This window comes from Mesocricetus auratus, unplaced genomic scaffold (assembly GCF_017639785.1).
Source record: "Mesocricetus auratus isolate SY011 unplaced genomic scaffold, BCM_Maur_2.0 Super-Scaffold_100025, whole genome shotgun sequence".
Taxonomy (NCBI): Eukaryota; Metazoa; Chordata; class Mammalia; order Rodentia; family Cricetidae; genus Mesocricetus; species Mesocricetus auratus.
Window position 1 is genome coordinate 103041 of NW_024429206.1, and position 18886 is coordinate 121926.

Consider the following 18886-nt stretch of genomic DNA (forward strand, 5'->3'; position numbering starts at 1 on the left):
AAATGTAGTCTGGGCTGGGAAGATGGCTCACTGGTATAGTGCAAGATGAGGACCTGAGTTCAATACCAGGAGACAGCATAAAACAGACCAGCTTGGCCGGATGGTAGTGGTACACACCTTAGTCCCAGCACTCTGGAGGCAGAGGCAGAGGCAGGTGGATTTCTGTGAGTACAAGATCAGCCTGGTCTACAGAGTGAGTTCCAGAAGAGCCAGGTCTCTATTACACAGAGAAACCCTGTTTCAAAAAAAGAAAGGAAGGAAGGAAGGAAGGAAGGAAGGAAGAAAGAAAGAAGGAAAGAAAGAAAGAAAAGGGGAAAAAACAGAAACCCAACAAACAAAACCAGAACAGCCTGGAGTAGTAGCATAAACTGTAATCTCAGTATTGAGAGGGGTGACAGATCTCATTAGCCAACCAGCATGGACAAATGGGTACGTTTTAGGTCTCTGACAGACCTTGTCTCAAAAACCAAGGTGGACAGTTATTTTTGATTGTCTAATTGACACAGTGTAGAAACATTGGGAACAGAGACTTCATAAAGGGTTGTCTACACTGGGTTAGCCTCTTGTGGTGACTGTAATTGCTGAGGAGGGAAACTGACATGAGGTGGTACCATCCCTACAACCTGGAACTGCCAGCCAAATAAACCCTTTCTCCCTGAAGTTGATTAGACAGAGAATTTTATTACAGCAACAGGAAATGAAACTAAGACCCTGAGGAAGGCTACACAGGATTGACACTCTAACCTTTACACACACATACACATGGGCACTGTTCCTCCACAGAGAGGAACACACTCACACTCACGCTCACGCTCACACACTAGTAAAATGTGGCCTCTGCATACAGCCAAGTGATGTGTGGCTCTGGCTAAGAAGCACAGAGATTCATCATGGAAGACTTTCAGGGAAATGAAGCCTTGAGCCCAGGCTAGGCATATGTCCTACCACTGTTCTATTGCTGTGAAGAGACACCATGACCAAGGTAGCTCATAAAAGAAACATTTAACTGACTTGTTTACAGTTTTGGAGGTTTAGTCCATTATCATCATGGTAGCAGAGACAGACTCTGGACTTATTTGAAACCTCAAAGCCCGCCCCCAGTGACACACTTCCTCCAACAAGGCCACACCTCCTGATCTTTTTAATCCTTTCAACTGTTTCCACTCCCTGGTGACTAAGCATTCAAACATATGAGGAGGCCATTCTTATTCAAACTACCATAGGCTGATAGTCAGACTATAATGTAAAATGTATTTAGTCCAACTTCAAAAGTCCCCATAGTCTATCAGTCTCAACATTGTTTACAAGTCTGGTCTCTTCTGAGACTCGTGGCAGTCTAACTATAACCTCCTGTAAAACCAAAAACCCCTATAAAATAGAAACCAAAAAGGCAGATCACATGCTTCCAACATGCAATGGCACAGAATATGCATCACCATTCTAAAAGAAGGAAAGGGAGCATAATGAGGAAATACTGGACCAAAGCAAGATGGAAAGCCATTTCCAGTCAAACCACCACAACATACCACAGCAGAGATAGGTCCCATTGGACAAGAGGAAGATGAGCCCAGCTGTGTGCTGAGGGGTGGGCACTTGAGTCCAGGGACCCCTTGACCAACAGCCTCTTTTCCCAACCCACAGGAAGATGGTCTCCCAAGGCACCTTAGCGAGAGCACAGAAGACTTCAGCTTGGACATGGGAGCCCTTCAGGGCAGCGAGTACCTCCGGGATCTGGGCTTAGGGGCCCCTTCTGACCACCATCAGTCTGAAGTGGCTATGGATCCTGAGACCCCCAGAAAAGAAGCCAGAAGAGAGACCCTCGGCTCAAGCGATGCAGCAAACCCAGCCCTGCCTCAGAGACGAAGCTGGGAGAGGCCACGGAGTTGCTCAGAGAGTTGTCGAAGGTCAGCCCCCACCACCACCACCACTGGCACCTTCCGGGATGCCACAGGGCAGGAATCTGAGGGACCACAGCCAGTTCTCAGGACATAGTGCGGTCCCGCCTGTTACCCAGCTGTGTGACTTTTGCTGAGGAGATGTAAACAAACATCTCTTCACCCCGGATAGGGCACCAGTGACAGTCCATCCAAGTCCACCTCAGAGAACTGACTTCATTGGAGTTGCTTACAGGAGTTTGGATGAGGCATTAATTACTTGAGTGTACATAACTCAGAAGCAGCCTTGTGGGGCTGGAGAGATAGCCCAGTGGCTAAGAGCACTGACTGTTCTTCCAGAGGACCTGGGTTCAATTCCCAGCCCCCACATGGCAGTTCACAACTGCCTGCAACTCCAAGATCTGACTCCCCCACACAGACATACATACAGGAAAAACACCAATGCAAATAAAATAAAAATAAACTACATATATATAAAGCAGCTCCATCATGAATGCCAACTGACTCACAACAGCTGCATGGCTGGGCCTCCCTGCACAACTTGCAGGCAGCTCCACCAAAGAGTGTCTTCTCTCCCAGCAACTATGTGTGAAGGTCTCATACAACATCAGGTTCTTGAGCTTTCTTGTGAGTTTCTGAGGGTTCCCCTTCCCTCCGAAGGGGAAGCTTCAACATGTGTGAACCTGTATGTGCAGTTTCCTGCACTCACAAACACACCACACAAGGCCAGCGAAGTGCCTGCACTGCTAGAGGCAGCCCAAATATGTGCTCTCACAAACATACGTGAGCATACGTGTGTAGATTCCTGCTCATGCAAACGCACATATGTGTACACACAGGACCTACTTGCTTCACACTCAACCCTGTTAAACCCATGCCTGATGGCCTGTAAGCGGTGGGGTGTTTACACAAAATTTGCCCCCAACCTGCATGCTACAGACTCACATATGATCAAAACACAGATGAGTGGCCACCACAGTAGCAGCATCAAAAGTAGAGGGACGCTGGTCACCCCCACCCTACACTGGGTGTGCCTCAACTCCTCCCAAGGGGCGTAGATTTATGGTAGAGTGCTTACCTGGCATGTATGCGTGAGGCCCTGGGTTCCACCCTCAATACTGAAGGGGAGGGGAGAAGGAAGAAGTGAGAGAGGGAGGAAGAAAGGAAACTATCATAGAAAAAAGAGAAAGGGGGGGAATCTCCCTGAAGATGCAGACTCCCCTGATACTGGGAGATTTGGAGCCCTTTGTGTGCCCCTCCCCTCTCCCTGACCTGGAAACATCCCTGTGAGTTCCCTCCTGCCTCTGGGTCCCTAAAGCCATGGCCGGGTGGATACCATCCACTAAAGCTCCAATATCTGCTCTTCCCTCAGGCTTAGCCTTGATGCCTCCACGGTAGACGAAGGAGCCTGTCTTCCCCGGACTCTGGCTAGCCTTGCTCTGAATCTGTCTGGAGAGGGGCAGAAGTCTTGGACCCAAGTATGCTTACCTGACAATGAGATCCCAGCAGACCCCTCAAGTAAGGTAGGCAGAACCTATGCCAATCCCCACAGTAGGCACCTGTTATGGGATTTTCCACCCAGTTCCACAGCTGCCTTGCCCCAAATGAACACACAGAGACACTATATTAATTATTAAACTGTTGGCCAGTGACTAGGGCTTCTTATTGGCTCACGCTGTCTTAATTATTGACCCATTACTATTAATCTATGTATTTCCACATGGTCTTGGCTTGCTGGAGAATGCCTCACGTTCCTCTCTTCCCAGTCTCACATTGAAACTCCTCTGTATGTACACTTCCCAGAATTCTCCTCCTCTGGTAGCCCAGCCTATCCTTCCTGCCTGGCCACTAGACACACAGTGTTTTATTCATCAATCAGTAAGAGAAACATATACACAGAAGGACAAACCCATCAGGCACCCCTCTGGGCTTCGATGCCAGTGTGATGGGTGGGAGGGAGCACCTCCCCCATAGCTAGCAGGAGTCACTGGTCACTGTGAGGGCAGGAAGAGGGATCTCCCTAATTTGGCCCGTGGCTGTGACATCTCTGGGCCCTGACATATTTGCGATAGTGTGTGTGTGTGTGTGTGTGTGTGTGCAACAATACCACAGGCTAGGTGTATTATAGAAAAAAGAGGTTTGTTTTAGTTGTCCAAGGTCAAGGGTTGTGTTTGGTGATGACTTTCTCATCTGGTGGTCCTTAGAGGTTCAGTACATTACAAAGCAGCAGACAGGGAGTGTCCGTCTACCATCTTGTGCATGCATGGGTGTGTGCATATATGTGTGCATGAGAGTACACTCAAGCACACACATGTTCATGTTGGAGCATGTAGGGTGGAAAGAGGGTGGGAAACCAGAGAATAACCTTGGATGTCATTCCTCAGTGCCGTCCATCTTTTGAGACAGGCTTTCTAGTGGACTTCTGCTAAGGAAGCTGGGCATGGACATGATGGAGTATGCCTTTAATTCTGGCATTTGGGGCCAGAGGTTGACAGATCTCTGTGAATTCAAAGCCAGTCTATATAGTGACTTCCGGGATAGCTAGGACAATATAGAGAGGCCCTGTGTCAGAAGGGGCACAGGCAAGCCGGGCGTTGGTGGCGCACGCCTTTAATCCCAGCACTCGGGAGGCAGAGGCAGGCGGATCACTGTGAGTTCGAGACCAGCCTGGTCTACCGAGAGAGTTCCAGGACAGCCTCCAAAAGCCACAGTGAAACCCTGTCTCGAAAAACCAAAAAAAAAAAAAAAAAAAAAAAAAAAAGAAGGGGCATGGGCAGGGGTGAGACGTGATCCCTGGAGCTCACTGGTCAGCTGACGTAGCCCAGCTGATGAATCCAGACTCAGTGACACTCAGTGAGAAATGCTGCCTCCAAAAGTAAATAAATACATAAAAATCAAGTGGAGGGCTAGTGAGAAGGCCCAGGGAGTAAAGGCACGTGCCACCTCTCCTGATCACTTAAATTCAATCCCAATTGTCCTCTAACCTCCACATGTAACCATGCCCACACCTCTACACACCTATGAATACAAACCCACACCACTACACCCATACAAATACACACCTCTACATACCTACAAATACAAACACACACCTCTACACACATATGAATACAAGCGCATGCTTCTACACACCTACTAATACACACACCTATACACACATATAAATACAAACACACACCTATACACACAAAAAACACAAATTAATTAATTAAAATTTTAAGTATAAGATGAACGGTGAGGAAAACACTCAGTATTGACCTCTGGCCTCCACACACGTAGCTACACAAGCACATACATGCACTGTACGTGAATAAGTTGAAGTTTCTCTGTGTGACCCTGGCTGTCGTGGAACTCTCTCTGCAGCCCAAGCTGACCTCAAACTCAGAAATCCTCCTACCTCTGCCTCCTGAGTGCTGGGATTAAAGGTGTGTACCACCATGGCCCAGTTTACATACACAATCTTTAAAGGTGGGATGGGCATGGTGGTGTACACCTTTAATCCCAGCACTCAGGAGGCAGAAGTAGGTGGACCTCTGAATTTGAGACCAGATCAAACTGGTCTACAGAGTGAGCTGCAAGTAGCCAAGGCTACTCAGTGAAAGCCTGTCACACACACAAAAAATTGCACCCAAGGGTGTTCCAGCCTAAACAGCATTAATGCAACCCTAGTCTCCTCCCCAAGGACTATGTCTAGAGTCAGATGGTTAGATTTCCATCCCCTTAATACCCCACAATGGGGATTCAACTCCAACCTGAGTTTCAGATAGGACACACCATAGCCACATCTGGCACTACCCCAGGATCAAAGGGTCTTCTCTTAAGATAGACATGTTCCCATCAAAGGAGACTCATGGGACTGGAAAGACAGCACCATCAGAAAAGTGTCTGCTTTACAAGCACAAGGCTCTGAGTTGGATACCCAGGACCCACGTAGAAAAAGCCAGCTGTGGTGAGGCATGCTTGTAATCCCAGCCTTGTGAAGGCAGAGGCATGGAGGGCCCCTGGGACTCACCCGCTGACCAGCACAGCCTAATTTACAAGGTCAGTGAGCAATCTTCTCTGAAACAAAACTGGTAGTTGCACTTTGAGGAATACCTCCCACAGTTCTCTGCTCTCTTCATGTGCACACAAGCATGTGTGTGCATGTGCATGTGTGTGTGCACACACGAGAGAGAGAGAGAGAGAGAGACAGAGAGAGAGAGAGAGACAGAGAGACAGAGAGACAGAGAGACAGAGAGACAGAGAGAGACAGAGACAGAGACAGAGAGAGACAGAGAGAGACAGACAGAGAGAGACAGAGAGAGAGAGAGAGAGAGAGAGAGAGAGAGAGAGAGAGAGAGAGAGAGAATGAGAATCTTGGCCATAAGTGTTACCAGTGGGCTAGGGGAAGGAGAGAGAGCCTGTTCCCTTGTCTGAAGCCCCAGTCAGGCACAGAGAATCCAAACCTAGGGTGCAGCTTTCAATGGAAGGAAAACATGGTTGGGGGCTGCATCCAGGGAGAATGTGTCTCAGACACCTGGGGAATGTATTGCCTGTGTCCCGGACACCTTTGTCCCTAAACATGACCCATGGTTGGGGGGATTTCCATTCATATGGATTTGAGTTACCACAGCCTCAAATATAACTCAGGGTTCTGGGAAAGACTCACAGTCTGATTGCATAAAGGCCCTGATGTGGCTGGCAGTTGGAGGTGGGGGAAGAAGTGTAGTACCCCAGGGTGCCCCTGACCTGGGGCAGAGCAATTAATCCTGTTCCCCCCCACAGGATTGTAGCAGCCCTGAGAAAAGGCTAAGATCCAAGTCAGTGCCTGTGTCCTGTGAGGAGATCAGCTGTCTGGAACTGGCTTCTGGCTCAGAGGAGTCCCCAGCACCTGTGCAAGGTAGCCAGGCCTGGCTGAGACAGGGAAGCACTCCATGGGTGGCGCCCCAACTGGGCCCCGGGGATGACAGGAGCTATGGAGGGACCACGGCGTCACTGGGGAAGGAAGTGGGCAGCCTGATGGGTCCAGAAGAGGCTGTGGCCTCCAATGTCTGCCATCTGCCTGTCTGTGGGTACTCAGCTTCCTCCTCCTCTCTGTGCCTCCCTCTCTCTCTCCGTCTCTCTCCTTTCCTCCTTTTTTATTTTATTCTTACTATTATTAATAATGTGTGTGTGATGTGTTGAGAAGAATGTGCATATACACAGCACACATGTGGAGTTGATTCTTTCCTCCCACTGTGTGAGTCCAGGGTAGCAAGCGCCTCTACCTGCTGAGCCATCTTCTGCCCCGCCCCTCTTTGCCCCTCCCTCCTTCCCTCTCCCCTTCTTTCCTCTCTCCCCTCCCCATTGTTCTCTCCACCTCTCTCTTCTCTACATCCTCTCTTTTGCCCTCTTTCACTCTCCCTCCCTCCCTCTCCAGCTCTGACTCTATTTCCCTCTTTGTCTTTGAATCTCTATCCAAAGACTACACTTCTCTGTTGTCACTCATACAAATCCTGCTTTTTGAGTGGGTCTGAGCCTCCTTGCCTTTCCTCTGAAAGAAGGAACAGTGAGTGTGGCTCCTGGGGGTGCCTGGGAGAGTCTGCTAAGTTTGCATAGACACGTCAAGACAGTCCCTGGTCCAGGGCTTCTTCCTGTCTCTCCTCCCTGAGAGACTGCTAGTGTTAATATGTTCAGCCTCTTGTGCTTCCGGGGCTGGTGTAGGCAGGTGTAGCGCCGGACCCTTGCTCATTCCCATGGCCCCTGTGCTGGGGGCTGATTCTAGGCCTTGAACCACCTGTGCTGGAGAGCCTGGAAAAGGATCACGTGGAACCAGACCATGTGTGAGTGTCTGTCCCACGACAGACAGGAGTGCCCAGCTGACTGGGTGGGGGGAGGCGGGTAGAGGGCTTGCCCCACAGCAGGCAGGAGTGCCCAGCGGACTGGGTAGGGGGAGGCGGGTAGAGGCTGGGCCAGAGAATGTGACTGCTGCCTGTGAGCAGCCATGGCTGGGGCTGGGGCTCATTTGGTAGAGGGCTCACCTCGCATGCACTGGGTTCCATCCCTAGTACTACATAGACCAGGCATGAGGTAGTGTCTACCTGTCATCCCAGCACTCAGTGGGTGGAGGCAGGAAAGTAGGAAGAGGTCAAACCATCCTCAGCTGATTGTAAGTTGAAGGTCAGCCTGAAACACATGAGACCTTGTTTCAAACCCCCTCCCCAATTTTTTTTAAAAGTAATTGACCATGCTAGCCTAATCTGGCTTTGTCTCACATAATGGGGCTTCTCTCCCAAACAAGCCTTTGCCCAGGAGGAAGACTCCATGGGGTCTTCAGGGCACCCAGTTAGGGTGTGCATGGGGCCTTAGGGTCTGGTCATGGCGCATATGTTTATAATCCACCCTTCCCTAGGTTGATAGTGCAACAAGTCCTTCAGGAACTTCGACAGTACCATGGGTAAGTGGGAAGGGAGCAGGTATGAAGGCTAGGGAGAAGACAGACAGGGGGCAGTTAGGGGGAAACAGGGGGGTATTTACCCTGGAGGAGAGGGGTGTGAGGGGATGAGAATGGGCATAGGAGGAGTAGTCACAGGGATCTGGTAGAGAGAAGGAAGTTGTGATGATACTTGCCTGCCACCCCAACTTTTGGGAGACCGATGAAGCACGAAGACTGTGAGTTTAAGGCTAACTTGAGCTATGTAGTGAGACTCTGCCAAGGAAGGAGGAGAAGGAAGGACGGAAGGAGGAGGTTAAGAATGAGACAGGGAGGGGGCCAGGGGGAGGAGGAAGAAAAGGAAAAAGAGGAGGAAGGGGAGGATGCTGAAGAGGAGGATGCAGAGATGAAGAAGGAACCCTAACAGAGAATGAAGCAAAGGAGAAAAGGCGTCTGTCTCCTAAAATCTGTCAGAAAACTTTCCTGACATGCTGGTTGGTCCAAGACACAGTACCACCGCCCTCTGCTGGACAGCCTGCTGTCATGGGCCCCCGACAGGATCCACAGGATGCGCCTGAAGCCCTGGGGATGCAGAAATAAAGGATAAGGACTGAGCTGCCTGGGAACCTAGATGTCTGTCCTCCTCTGCTCCTACAGGGCCCGTCAGCGAGCTCACATGTCCACCAGCCCTGGAGGAGCCCACTCCAGCCTCACCTGGTTTGAGTTCTTGTCTGAGTAAGCACAAGCTGCCATTGGTGGCTACAGTAGGACTTTCACACCAAGTCCCCTAAGAGCTGACTTCACCTGGAGAGCAAAGGTTGAGACAGGATGATCACGGGTTCAAGGACTGACTGCAGAGTGAGGGGAGGGGGGATGAAGGGGAAGAGGAGAAGGAAAAAAGGGAAGGAACAATAGGGAATTGGGAACTCCAAACAGGTCACATCAAGGGGTAGACAGATTCCTGGAGCACCTCCCAGAGTTGCCTCAGAATGGCCTGGAGCCCTTTGTCACCTCCTTCCCACCCTCTAGGAGTGAGGATGGTCCTGGCAAGAACGAGAAGACAGACAAGAGCACCAGAGTGAAGCGCAGTTTGAGCTCCCTCCGAAGCAGGGTCACCAGGCAGAAGGAGAAGGTGAGGGGTTGAGCTGGAACCCGGGGGACTCTCTCTTCTTTGTCCAGCTAGGTAAGGTCGCCTTGACAAAGGAACCCTGGGATTCAAGCCAGAACTGGATACAGGGAGGTGGAGGACATGAAAGGGCCAGATGTGAAATGTTACAGCTCTGAAGGGAAAGGTATCTCGGCAGGCGGGAGCCAAGGAATACCACAAAGTCACACCCCACAACAAACCTCACACAAGAGATGTGGGGAAAACCCAGGAGGGTGGCTGTCTCTGCTCAGGTGAGAAGCACTGAACAGAAGGCAGGGTTTATACAGGATTTCTTGTGGGGGCTGGGGGTGGCTATTTCCAGGGTGCAGATTGATGGAAGTTCAAGTCCAGAGCTTGCGCGTTTTTACTCTGTAGGGCAGGGGCTGGGTCCAGCCATGAGAGCAGTGAGAGTGTGTTGTGGGTGGAACCTGGTGCTTGGCGGTCCTCAGGGCGGGGCCTGGCCACTCGTGTGTATTGAGGGGCTTACACCACACCACGCAGAAGATGTCCTGAGATCCATCATTGTCTCATGCAGGGGAAGAGCCCTGCACACCTAAAGGATAAGACCCAGGATGCTCCAGGGAGGCGGGAGTGTGTCAATGGGCACCAGCTGGTTCGAGGAACCTTCTTGGGCCATTCTAACTGTCCTCTGTGCGGCAAACCTTTGCTGAGTTCAGGTGAGTCCAGCCCCATCTATCCACCCAGTGAGGGTGTCAGCCCTCTTTCTTCCGTGTGTCCCTCCATTCTCTCTGGTACATTCTGGCTCTATTTCACTCTCACCGGTGTGAGCGTGCGTCCGCAGCCACCTGGAGAGAAGCAGAGGGACCAGTCAGTCACTGAGGATGGAGACTAAGCTCCCTAACTCAGCTTTGGCCTCGTAAAAATCCAGCAGGACCTCGACTCATGCAGGTATTTATCTGATGTGGTGGCAAAATGCCTGGCACTTACTGGCTAAAATCTCAGAAATGTATTCCGTCACAGTTCTGGGACCTGGCTGGCCAAGGTCAAGGTATGTACAGGAAGTCAGGTTTCTTCTGGCTTCTGGTAGCGCTACAGCTTGTGACAGCATCATCCTGCAATGTTCTCCTGATGTGCACATTGGGGTCCCAAACTCTTCTCTTTTATCTTTATGTCTTGTGTGTGTTTGTTCCTGTGTGCACTGATAGGTGTTCATGTATATACGCCAAAGGACAGTCTTGGCAGTCCTACCTTATGTGCCATTCCATCTTGTTTTACGTGTGATGTGTGCACAGGTACATGCAGGGACATGTATGCACATGTGTTCACACACGTGCAGAGGCTAGTGATTAATTCTGGGTATTTCCCTCTGTCACTCTCCATTTTTTGAGACAAGGTCTTCACAAAACCTGGAACTTGCTGTTGCCTGAAAGCCCCAGGGGTCCTCCTATCTCTCTCTGCCTAGTGGGATTACAAGCACTGTGCCCCGCGTGCATCTTTATTTATTTATTATTTTACATGGGTTCTGGAGGACTGAACTTAGGTCCTTGTGCTCCCAAGAACAGTGACTTTACTGATTGTGTCATCAGGTCAGACTCCAATCTCCCCTCCTTTAAGGACCCATCATCACTTTGGAGTAGGGACTCAACCTAGTATATTATGAAGCTCATTGTGAGTTAAGACCACATGTGGAAGGGCTTGACGTTTGTTTGAGTTGCATTTTGTTTATTTTTGTTTTCTGTTTGGTGTGTGTGTGTGTGTGTGTGTGTGTGTGTGTGTGTGTGTGTGTGTACAGAGGTCAGTTCTCAGTTCTCTTCTGGCACCATGTGGGTTCCGGGGATAGAATTCAGGTGATCAGGCTTGGTGGCAAGCTTCTTTACTGAGCCATGGTCTGATTCTCCCAGAACTCAGGAGGTGGAGAGGTAGGAGTATCAGAAGTTCAACACTGAAGTAGGCTAGATAGAATTCAAGGCCAACCTATCTTGTTTGAGAGAGAGAGAGAGAGAGAGAGAGAGAGAGAGAGAGAGAGAGAGAGAGAGAGAGAGAGAGAGAGAGAATACAGTTTATAGCAAGAATTCAAACCACAGAGTATTTATAATCAAGACTCAGGCAAGTCCAAGGTTCAAGTACAGGACATTGACCTTGGGGGCCAAGTAACTCTTACAACAATGACCTCAATCCACTAGGCACTAACAGTACCTGCCTAGCCTAATGTTGTGGCAAAAAGTCTCCAAACATTGTCAAATCTCTTGTGTTAGTGCTGGGCAGAGTATCCCCAGGTGAGAACCAGTTATCTGAGACTGCTAGGAGGCCGTAGGGTGTGCATAGACTTTGAAGTAAGAACAACAGACCTGGAGCCTCCAGAACACCTGAGTGACAGGCTTTTCTTCATCATCCTGTCCTCCTCTTCTTTCAAAGTGTCATTTTCCTAATTAAATAACTATGGGTGTTCTGCCTGTGGCTATTACTATTCATTGTAATGGTGATGAGACCAAGGAGACACAACACATAAGCCAGTATTGTGCTGTACCTTGCCCCCAGTATCTTACTGGGGGATTCTAGGCAGGTACCCTACCTCTGAGACACACCTCCAGCCTTCTTTTTACTTTTTGAAACAGACTCTTATTTAGTTATCCAGGCTGCCCTTGAACTCACTCAGTAGTCCAGGAAGACTTTGAACTTGCTGTCTTCCTACTTTTGAGTAGGTGTGATGTCATGGTTTCTTTTTCTTCTCTCCTTTCTTCCTCTTCTCCCTCCACCCAGTGGCCTCCCCATCACCCTTTCTCTCTCCCTTCCCCACTTTTTTCTTTCAGAAAGGGTCTCACATAGCCCAGGCTGCCCTCAAGTTTCAAACTTGCTATGTAGCTAAAGATGACCCAAACTTCCAGTTCTTCTGGGATTACGGTCATGCATCACCACAGTCAGTGTATGTGGTGCTGGGTGTGGAACCAAGGGTTTCATGCATGTTAGGCAAGCACTCTACTTACTGAGCTACATCTTCAGCCTCCCTTTCTGTACAGATTGCCTGCTGCTGCATTTAGGAAACAATGGTAGAAGTGAGTCATTTACAGAATGTTCGGCAGAGCCGGAACTGTTTTCTGGGAGAGTTCTTTAGAGAAACGGCTTATCCTTGAGCTAGACAATCCAACAGTGAGCAAAGCAGATTGACAGGGGTGGCCTACCAGAGCCAGTTGATAAGCAAACCCCAACAAATACATTCTTGGTGGTCAACAGTTTCTGCAACCTCCAATTTCCTGAATGGAAGGTTGTGATCCTGGAGATTTTGTGCAGATAGCAGCAAGGGCCAGCTTTGTTGTGCTGAGCACTTTTTTTTTTTTTTTTTTTTTTTTTTTTTGGTTTTACGAGACAGGGTTTCTCTGTATTGTTTTGGAGGCTGTCGGTCCAGCCCAGCCTCGAACTCATAGAGATCCGCCTGCCTCTGCTTCCCGAGTGCTGGGATTAAAGGCGTGCGCCACCACCGCCCGGCGTGCTGAGCATTTTTTGTGGCAAACACCTAACTCCTTGTGAGGTGCCCTCATCTACCTTTCCATCTCCTTCATAGACGAGGAAATTGAGCCTCAACGAAGAAAACTCCCACCTTTGTTTGCTTTGGCAAGTGTGCCCACCCCGACACGGGGATTTTCGTGGTAACTCTTTTGCTTTCTGTTCTTTTTCCTGTTTTCTAGGCGTTTGTGCGTGTGATGTGTACGTGTGTCTGCACGTGTGTGGGCACATGTGTGCACGAGTGTTGGGTGTACCGGTACACACGCATGTTGAGGGCTGAGGTTGATAAAAACGATAGACCCAGCCAAGTGCAAAGTCCCAAAGTCCCAGGTGCCTGGAGGAGTCACCTCTTGGCGAGGCCCTGCCCCCTTCCGGACCCCGCCCCCTGGGGACGGCCTACGCACGCGCAGCTTGATCTCGCATAGCACACCGCTTCCGGCTCCTGGGAGGCCGGGCGGAGGCTGTGGGAGCGACCCAGGAGCCAGCAGGGCAGAGAGCGGCCTGTGAGGGACCCTGCGGAGGTGAGGGGGCCGGGGCGAATTTCGCGGCGCAGGAACCGGGGACGGGGACCCTTTGGGAACTATTTGCTAGACAGCACACTCCCAAAGGTACCTCAGAGCCGTTCACGCCTCCCGTGCAGGTGACCTCTTCATACAAGGGGTTTCCAAGTGGAGAATGTGGGGTACAGTGGTGCAGACCATACCCAACAACCCTGTCCCAGCGCCGTGGACGCTGCGGCCACCTTTCCTGGAAAGGAGAGAGAAAAGCCACTCAATAAAGTGCAGCTCTTTGCTCCTAGCTTGGGGACACCAGGGCCGGGTCAAGGGTGGAGTGACCCCCACAGCAATCCCTTGCACCACTTTAGGTCCTCCGGAAATCTTGACACCCTTGCCTGCGAGCGTTTGCGTGCAAACCGGGAGTGTTTCGTTTCTTGCTTTCGAGATTCCTTCCGGGCTGAGAACTCAGCAGGTGCGCTGCAACTTTGATTGCTCGCAGCCAAATTGAGCGTTTTGTTGTTGCTGTCCTCTCCTTATCTTCTCTTTTAATTACCTGTAGCCTGGTGGAAGAAACGGCTGACCAGGAGGGGGGAAAGTTCTTCCAAGTTTATCACAGAAGCAGCGCGTCTCCCTCCTCCGTCTCTTCTCTGTTTTGAGGGCGTTGGAATCCGGGGCTGCAGCGTTCAAGGGCCTTTCCATTTCTTGCTGGGAGCGTGCACACAGCTTGATGAGGGAGGGCGATTTGAAGATGAAGGGGTTAGGTGTTTTTTTTTCTTTGTTTTTGCAGGCGTCTGAACTGTAGGGAGAGACGTCTCTGTCTCATCAGACCTAGGGTTCTGGTCCCAGTTCTATCCTCTCTGCGACATGTAACATCACCAAGTCTCAGTCTTCTCGTTAAAATGAGAGTAAGGACTAGATGTGGGTTCAGTGAGGTAAAACGTAAAAGGGATTTAGTGGAGAGTCTGACATATGGTCGGCGCTCAACTGTTATATAACCTGTGCATATGGACCCGCTTCCAGACCCGGAGGACTGGTGTGTGTGCGTCATGTGTGTGAGTGCGGGTGCCGGAGGCCAGAGGACGACTTTGGAGTAGATTCTCTTTCCACTTCTATGTGAGTCTGGGATTCGAACTAGGGTTACGAGGCTTGTGCTGCCAAATACTTTTGTCCACTGAGCCATCTCACCTGCAATCCTAGATTGTCGGTGAGTTCAGGGGAGTTGGGTGTCTGGATGATTTGGATTGGATCAGGATTTAAACTTGTCCCTGTTGTTACTCTTGTTGGTTCCTAAGCCCTTCTCTGGGGTAGGGACGAGGACTTCTAAAACAAAAAAGGATTTATCTTGTAAAGAGTAAACGTTTGTTTTGTTTTATATCATTATGTCGAGACTTGAACCCAGTTCCTTGCGTAGAAAAAAGCCACTTACCCAGCCCCTTATGTCCATTTGTGAAGTGGGTTCCGTCTTTCCACCCTTCACAAACGGGCACAGCTAGAGTCTTACCCCATCCCAGGCTGGCCTTGAACCCAACTTCTCAAGGGCTGGGCACCCAGGTTGTTTCTATTTTCAATGTCACCAAGTAGAGGAATTCAGAGGTTCTGTGATGTCTTTAAGTTCACTGGTGAATGGCTCTGGACTTTCCCTACTGAAGTGGCCCATGGGCAGTTTCTTGCATAGCTGGGTGTAATTTACATTCTTGTCACACAGTAGCAATTTGGCCACTTGTACCGCTTACCCACCCCAGGCACCCTGGCTGTGGTGAGCAGCTGTGCCGCCCTGTGTTTATCTACCACGAGTTTAACATAGTTCTGATCTCCTATCAACGTCTCCTTCATTTCTCCCATCCTGGGTCATGTTCCCATTTCTTCTGTGCCTTTCCAGCAATTTTCACTTCCAGCTGCCTTAAATTACTTAAAACTCCAAATCCTGTCTAAGACCTAGCCCATCTTATTTCTTTGTTACTTGTTAAGTAAACGCCTTCCTTGCTGAAAGGAACCTAGAGCTGGCTACATTGTGGGGGGAAAAAACCCTCTCACCAGGTGCAAGACAGTTCAGGGGCAGCTCTGGAGGGACCGGGAGGAGTTGATTTTTCGGAGAGGAATGCAGCTAGCAGAGTGAGGAAAGCTTTAAAACAATGTCCTCCCTGGATCTTGGTGTGTCACCCCTGCAGCAGTCTCGATGTCACTCGGCCTCTTTCTCATTCAAATCCGGTTGTGAGTAAACCGAATTAAGCTGGCTTCTCTGCCTTCGTGAGTAAATAGAGTCACCTCTTCAGTTAAGTATAAGATGTTTGGCTCAACAGGAATGTGGTGCGTTTCGTGAGTGCTTGTGCTGAGCACAAAACCCAGGTTCCGTCCCCAGCTCTGTGTAAGCCAGGGTGTGGTGGTGCAAGCCTAGGACTCCAGTACTCCAAACAGAGGCGAGGTGACTGCACAGTGAGTTTGAAGCTGTCTTAGGCTCCAAGGGACCCAGGCTAGAAAAACAAAGTATTACTAACAGATACATTGACTTGTATTATATCTTTCAAGGGGTGGGGGGGATTCTAAAGGTTCTGACAGTACATTTAAGAAATAGTGTATGGTTACATTTTCAATATGTCAGTTTGGTTAGGATCTTTTACTCTTTTTGTGTGACAGCTTCATGGTGATACAAGTCATATGCCATAAAGTTACCTTTAAAATACACCACTCAGTGATTTTTCACTGTTGCTCTGCAGATGTAGAGCAAAACCATTGAGCCTCCTTGGTTTTGCAGCAAGGGAGCTTAGGTTATGTGGCCCAGGAAGTGCTAACTGAAATTTGGAAGAGATGGGGACTTGTGAGCATGCTCTGTTCTATACTGGTTGCCTGGCAAGTATAGGCTGCAGATCCCATCCTTCTAGGCAGAGGAGAAAAAGAGAGGAGGGCAGGTGCCGGATAGAGGGATGGTGACCCTTCTATCCTCTCGGTAGGAATTTAGAAGGCTGCAGTTGCTTTGGGAAAACTGACTGACAATCTTGAGGTTAAACCTAGAGTGAGGTGTCTCATCCTGGACAAGGCTACAAGAAGGGCTAGGCGGGTTGCTTGTTGTGTAAGCATGAGAACCTGAGTGAAGAAACTAGCACTTGCATGGAAAAACCAAAACAAACAGAAGCCAAGAGTGCTTGTGTTTGTGCACACCTTTAGTCCTAGCACTCTGGGGATGGGGTGTTGGGGGTGGTCTCTGAGTTTGAGGCCAGCTGGTTCTTCCAGGTGAGTTCAAGGCCTATAAGAGCTACATAGTGAGACCCTGTATCAAACAAAAAACTAGGTACACACACCTAGTAGAGTGGTGGATAAAGGCTGGGCTTGCTGGATCCCAGGTTCAGTGAGAAACTCTGACCCCAGTAGGGCACCCAACCTCATCTTCCGTCCTCCACTCATGAACCTGGGTGTGTGCGCGCACACAGAAATGTTTTGGGGCGTGGTCTTTGATTTCTGGTGAGATAGTGTCCTGAGGAACTATCAGAAGTTGAAAATGCAATTTAAAGCTGGGCCCATTCCTCACTAATACCATGTTTTATCGAATATGTGGTTCCTTTCTTCTAATTCTTAAATATATATATTATCTAGGTGGAAAACTAGAAAGGGGCCCGTGAAATGGGGAAGACAATAGAATCGCACATAAGATAATGGACGTGGAAGGGGGAATATTGAGGGTGGAAGGGTATATTGGAGAAAGTGGGGTAGAGATTGGACAAAGTTAAGTATGAAAATGTCTTAAACGTGTTACTTTGTGAGCTATTTTTTAAAGTTTTTCACTGCATGCATTGTGTGTGTGTGTGTGTGTGTGTGTGTGTGTGTGTGTAGGGGTGTATACATTTGTATATATAGTGTGTGGACATGTGTACATGGTCAGCAGACAACAACTTGGGGAAATTGGTCCTCTCCTACCATGTTAGTACTGGGGATTGAACTCAGCTTGCCAGGTTTGGGAGCAAATGCCTTTACCCTGTAAGATACAGTTTTAAGTAAGTAAATAAAGCCTGGTCTGGTGGCACAGGTGCACCATTCCAACTACTCGAGAAGCTGAAACAGGAGGAGCATAAAGTCAAGGCCTTCCTAGGCTACAGGGTAAGTTTGAGGTCACCTTGGGCAACCTACTGAGACTGTCTCAAAATAAAAAAGTAAAAAAACGGTTCTGCTGTGTTTGTAGAATCAGTGGTACAGTGCCTGCTTTATGGCCATGAGGTCCTAGCATCCTAGTGTAAACAAAAGAAAAAAATACATTGTAATACATCTAGCAAGCAGCATAGTGTAGTTTCTTTTTTACTTATTCATGGGGGAGTGTTGGCGGGGAGGGGATGTGTCTACCATGGCACTCAGGTGGAGATCAGAGGACAACTTCGTGATGTCAGTTTTCTCCTTCCATCATATGTAGGTCCCAGGAATTATGTTTGTGCAGCAAGCACCTTTATCCACCAAGCCATCTCCTAGGATAGTTTCTATTGGATGGATGGGTATTGATTTTATACAGTCATAAAGTTGAAAAATCATAATACAAACTTGCAAGCCAGGGTCCATCTGCACAGATGTTCCTAGGATTGTTCATAAAGGCTCAGTAATGGAGATAAACTGAATGTCCATGCTGGTCTGATCTATGTAGCCCATCCATATGGTGAACTACTATTTTGCAAGGAAAAGAAAGCGCTTATCCATGAATGAGCTTGAAGTGTCCAGAGTGGGCATTTCCCACGGACAGAGTGAATTTGTACTTGCCAGTGGCTGGGGGAGTCACAACTAAGTAAGCTTGTAGGTGTCTTTGGTGTGATGAAAACATTTTAAAACTGATGGTGGTTGAGGCATCGAGATAGCTCATTGGATAAAGGTGCTTGTTGCCAGCCCCGACAACCTGAGTTTGAGTCTGGGACTTTGGAGGGAGGAAAGATTCAACTCCTTCATGTTGTCTTCTGGCCTTCACATGCATACTGTGGCGCGTGCACACACACACAAATATGTTAAGTATAAAACTGATGGCAATTGGTGAATTCAAGACTGAATATATTAGAAGGAAAGGAACTGGTAGAGGCTGGAGGATCAGGAGTTCAAGATAGCTTCAGCCGTCCTGTGCTACGTGTGAATCTGCCTCGATAAATAAATAATCAGGCAAACAAATAAATAAATGGTGTAGTCTGTCAAGTATTATCCCTGCTGTTTATGGTTCTTCCAGCCCCCCATGTGTTCAGTTACCACCTTAGAGGCTGGGATGCAGCTCAGTGGTTAGAGAGTTTGATCATCTTCAGACCCAGAGCCCACATAAATGCAAGATTGGCAGCATACCTGTGAGCTTGGCCTCTGAAGGCAGAGTTTGAGGGTCCCTAGAGTTAGATGGCTATCCGTGCTGCTGAGCTCAGGCTTGATGGGAGACTCTGCCTCGATGAGTCGTGTGGAAGAGTGATTGAGTATGATTCCCGTTATCAACCCCAAGCCTCCACGTGCTTGCTCACAGGGGCGCACACATGCATATATACACATATCC

General features: G+C 49.1%; 1 protein-coding gene across 3 annotated transcripts in view; it reads left to right on the forward strand.

Moving 5' to 3' along the window:
* The window catches only part of Arhgef18 (Rho/Rac guanine nucleotide exchange factor 18), a 101810-nt gene that overhangs the window by 24600 nt on the left and 58324 nt on the right, over positions 1-18886 (forward strand). For 2 of the 3 annotated variants that reach the window (XM_013124647.3, XM_040731135.1), the window contains exons 3-10: positions 1642-1904; positions 3268-3418; positions 6660-6774; positions 7639-7696; positions 8266-8310; positions 8944-9021; positions 9316-9418; positions 9969-10110. In XM_013124647.3, coding sequence (XP_012980101.2) covers positions 1642-1904; positions 3268-3418; positions 6660-6774; positions 7639-7696; positions 8266-8310; positions 8944-9021; positions 9316-9418; positions 9969-10110 — 955 coding nt within the window. Of the gene's footprint in view, positions 1-1641; positions 1905-3267; positions 3419-6659; positions 6775-7638; positions 7697-8265; positions 8311-8943; positions 9022-9315; positions 9419-9968; positions 10111-13300; positions 13417-18886 lie in introns of those variants that run through there. The other variant, XM_005085252.4, reaches the window with a different exon arrangement.